This window comes from Sinocyclocheilus rhinocerous, unplaced genomic scaffold, assembly GCF_001515625.1.
Source record: "Sinocyclocheilus rhinocerous isolate Xijiao unplaced genomic scaffold, SAMN03320098_v1.1 scaffold480, whole genome shotgun sequence".
NCBI classification, from domain to species: domain Eukaryota; kingdom Metazoa; phylum Chordata; class Actinopteri; order Cypriniformes; family Cyprinidae; genus Sinocyclocheilus; species Sinocyclocheilus rhinocerous.
This window is the reverse complement of record NW_015655401.1, coordinates 1,245,947-1,250,493: the sequence shown is the minus strand read 5'-3', so window position 1 is coordinate 1,250,493 and position 4,547 is coordinate 1,245,947. Positions and strand designations below refer to the sequence as shown.

Here is a 4,547-nt window from a genome sequence, read left to right as displayed (position 1 = left end):
AAGTCTCTGAGAACCTGGCACCTTGTACTTCTGGAGACTCCAGGTAGGTTGTAGTTTTGGAAAATGTGGCGCTGGAGACTAAATGGTTCCTGGTGATTTCACACCTAATTCTTCACCTTAATTCCTAATTCTTTTGCAGTTAACATGCATCTTTTCTTCTCCACATGTTTTTGACTGACCTTGCTGACCCACTGAGCATTTTGCTGTCCAATGGTTATTCATTAATTTTGCAAATTCTAGTATAGTATTAGTTTTGAATATTTCTCATGGGCATGTAATAATTTTTGACTTTTAGTCTGAGTTAAATCTCTTTTTTGGCTCATTTTCTCTGAAAAAAAAAATCTGCTTAATAATTATGCACACCTGAATATAAGACATTTTTCACTTCCAGCCTTCATGAATAATTATATATCAATTATAAATGATTAAATACAAGATTAATAGTAGTTATTAAGATTGATGTTGTTTGGAATTGGTAAAATGTGCTTGGAAAAAAATATGATCAGAATATCAACTATTACCTTTGTCGAGGTAATGCAAGGAATGTTGTGATTGGTTGTCAAGGCAGCCAATCAGGAATTTAGCAGCCTCTTCTCTGATTGGCTGGAATTATGGCATATTGTAATGCTGGGTTGTGTTGAGCAAGCGAGCCGTTGGCATTTCAGAGACTCAGAGAGCACTGAGGGCGGGCATCAGGTGAGCAAGCTAGTTAAACATTGCACGCGCAAAAGAGAAGGTCTGCACAAATCCAAAAACGTATTTTAAATGCAAAATTGATTTTCGTGCATTTGAAATACTTTGTTTGCGAGACAAACATTTTCTCCACAATACTCAGTTTGTGCGTGTGCAAAACGCACTTTTGCGCGCTCAAAATATGATATTTCGTGCGCAGAATTGTGGAAGAGATGTAATCCCATAGAGCAGGGGTGCCCAACCCTGCTCCTGGCGATCGACTGTCCTGCAAAGTTTAGCTCCAACTCTAATCAAAGACACCTGCCTTTAATTTTTAATGGATCCTGAAGACCCTAATTAGTTGCTTCAGGTGTGTTTGATTAGGGTTGGAGCTGAACTTTGGACAGTCGATCGCCAGGAGCAGGGTTGGGCACCCCTGCCATAGAGTAACGACAGTGCAAGGACTTGGGAGATTTTATGTAGTTGTTTTATTGTGTTGTACTTTTGCATTGTGTTCGTTTATTTGATAAAGTTTTATGTTGAAATGTTCGACGGTTCCCGCCTCCTTCTTCCCCGAACTTTGTTACATGTTTTTTTTCCTCTATGAAAAGACATACATGGACCATCATTCAAAATTTGGGGGTCAGTAATATATATTTTCAAAGAAGTTAATACTTTTCTTTAGCAATGATGCCCTGAATTGGTCAAAAAGGACAGTAAAGACAAAGTTTTCAAATCAATGCTGTTATTTTGATCTTTCTATTCATCAAAGAATTCTGAAAAAATGTATCATGGTTTTCACGAAGATATTAATCGGCTGTTTTCAACATAGATAAGTTTCTTCAGCAGCAAATCAGCATATTAGAATGATTTCTGAAAGATCACTGAAGACTGGAGTAGGGTGACTGCTGAAAATTCAGCTTTACCATCACAGGAATAAATGACATTTGAAAATATTTTAAAATAGAAAACAGTCATTTTAAATTGTAATAATATTTCATGATATTGCTGCTTTTACTGTATTTTTGATCAAATAAACGCAGACTTGGTGAGCATAAGAGACTTCTTTCATAAACATGAAAAAATCTTACTGACCCCAAACTTTTGAACCGTCTGTTTAATGTTTAGTTTGTTTGTGTTGTTAGAAACAAAAAAGGTGAAGAATATTAAATAAAATATAAGCCTCCATATATTTTAGTTTCTCCTTTGTTTGAATGAATAAATAAATAAAAACTACTTTTAGCAGACAGAAACAGTCTGTGATATTTTATCAAAATTACATTGATAAGTGACTAACAGAGAAGGAAAAATCGAAATAAATCAAGCTCTTTTTATTGTGGCTGACATATCCAAAAATCTGTTTTCAAATCTACCTCTGCAACATCAGCAGAAAAAAATGCAAAGCTCCTGGAGTCTCATTCATTTAAGATGAAAAAAAACAAAGAACAGAACAAATACAGGCTCACATGATGGCACTGTGAAATAAAAGAGATATTAAAACCAATACATATTTTATATGTACAGGTTTCCCTAGCGTTTCATATACAGTACAGATTGGTTTTGATACTCTAAAAATATCTAAGAGAACTTGTATAATGTCAAAATATTTTTTACATATTCTACTGTTCTACTCATTGTGTCTTGGAGATTTTAGGGGCAAGTGCAATCCAGCACCCATTTCATGCACAAATGTGTGTTTAGTAAAGATGTACATATAAACATTGGAATTGTATAATGTACACAGCACGCAAATTTCCATTTTCAAAATTCATCAGTTCCACTGGTGTAGTACCATCAACAAGGCAAACAATTTCATATGATGGTTGCCTATTTCCACATTGATGTTAATAATGACAATCAATGCAACGGTACCTATTTCAAATTGTAAAACAATTCTCATCAATTCATATGCTGAGATGTCAAGTCATATTTACACTGGCTATAATAACAGCTCTGTGTTTTAGGAAAAAAGGCACAGTCTCGATGAATTCAGAGTCTTTCTTTCAATGAACACATTTACAGTCCATGATCTCTAAATCAAAGCAGCAGACTAATGGTATGTTGCCATGAGAAGCTTGACATGAGAGTCCTTGGGGGAAAAAAGTATGTTTGAACTACGTAAAACAAACAAACAAACAAAAAAAACATAATTCAGTCATAAAATATATAAAAGCTAATTAAAACAAAAGAATTGCCGTTTAACAAGAACCAGTAACAGTACAAAAATCCACATGCAGATAAACGTTTTATCTTCAATTCTTTATCCTCCCATATATGAATGTTTTGGTCCAACTGTAACTGTAATGACCAGTATTTACATATATTTGTAGATAAAAATATATTATCTGCAATTGCTGAAAAAAAATGCAGGACTGCACCCCAGGCAGAAGGTTCGGTTTTAAAAATGGCAAACACCAAATGTGGATAATTTTTTCTACAAATAAAAAATTCTGGCATTTCTGGCATTGACATATGATGTCAACACTTTCAACATTTTGAAAGTCAAAGAAATAAAGCATTCCTTATTTTATTTACTAAATTGGAAAAATTACTATTTTTTTCAGCTTGATAAAGAGCTTCAAGAATGTTTAGTAGTCATCTGTACTCTTTTTTTACACTTTAAAATAAGATGTTAAAACTCCCAAAACAGCATAAATCAGTCAAAAAACAAAACAAAACAATAACCATTAATGCATTAAATAAGTACAATAACAAAACGTTCTGAAATGTGGCAGCACCTGTATAAAATCCCTATGGCAGAAAGGTGATGGTTGTCTTGAATAACTACACGAGCATGACCTCAGTCACTTGTAAAGCTCATTAGACAGCTTTTAAGCCTTCTTTGAGATGATATGTATTGGGGGGATAAAGCTCTTGACAGCTATTTGGCCCCAAGACTCTTCCCTGTGGCACGTACTAGTTTCAGTTGCTCTAAATGCACACATCCAGATGGAGAGCAGTCAGGCAGAATGTATTGCGTCCTCCCTCCAGTGTTTCCGACCACAGCATACAGTGTTATGGAGCACCGCTGAGTCTCAGGTAGTCTTTGGGTAGATTTTCTCATAGATAAAGTTCTGTGCCAGTAGGTACAGTTCTCCGTCTTTTTCTCTCACCGCATGAGCCCGAACGTACTGGAACTGCTCTAGTGCAAACTCATAAAACTCATTCTCCATTTTCCAGATGTCTGACTGCTGCAGTCTGGCTATAGACTCTTTTGTGGGCGGCTTCTTCTCACTCGTTTTCCTTAGGTGCGATTTCTTCCCTTTAGAAATAGACACAAACTTTTAACAAAAATATTCACCATCTAATAGACTTGTAAAGACTTTCTCTCTGCATTCATACCTGTCCGATAGAGCTCTGTGGCCCCCTTAAAAAAGCGAGGGAGAGCTGCCTCCAACATCATAACAAAGTCTTCCAACTCCTCTGTCACTCCAACTAACATATATTCATTCACCAGGTTGTATTTGGCTTGCTCCAAAGCCCATTTGCTGCCAATGTTCCTGTGAAAAGGTGATTGAGAAAATGTAACAAGAGTCCTAAAAGTGGTAGATCTGAATTGCTCAAAAAGACATTGAACAGCCTACCAGCACTCAAAGTAATGACCACAGAAGAAGGGAATCTGAAGCCACAGTTTCTCTGGAGCACAGTCAGATCCTCCAGCAGCTACACAATCATCAAACGTCTGAAACACACACAGATCTTTGAGTTGAAAAAAAAAATACAGTTTACATGTTCTGAGTTAAGTGTGTAATAAAGATAAAAAGTTAAGCTTTATTTTGACAGCAAAGAAGATAATTTTGTGGTTATAGTAATGGAAGTAATGGTGTTTTATTACTATTTACTATTCTTCATGGCGAAAAAAAAAAAAAAATATA

The 4,547-nt window shown here is 35.5% G+C and overlaps 1 protein-coding gene across 1 annotated transcript in view; it reads right to left on the bottom strand.

The window, feature by feature from the left end:
* Positions 1-2,839: 2,839 nt before the first annotated feature.
* Positions 2,840-4,547, bottom strand: part of LOC107718112 (heparan sulfate 2-O-sulfotransferase 1-like) — a 20,938-nt gene continuing 19,230 nt past the window's right edge. The window contains exons 5-7 of the mRNA XM_016525072.1: positions 4,257-4,354; positions 4,015-4,172; positions 2,840-3,934 (exon numbers count right to left, since the gene is read on the bottom strand). Coding sequence (XP_016380558.1) covers positions 3,708-3,934; positions 4,015-4,172; positions 4,257-4,354 — 483 coding nt within the window. The 3' untranslated portion in view covers positions 2,840-3,707. The remainder of the gene's footprint in view (positions 3,935-4,014; positions 4,173-4,256; positions 4,355-4,547) is intronic.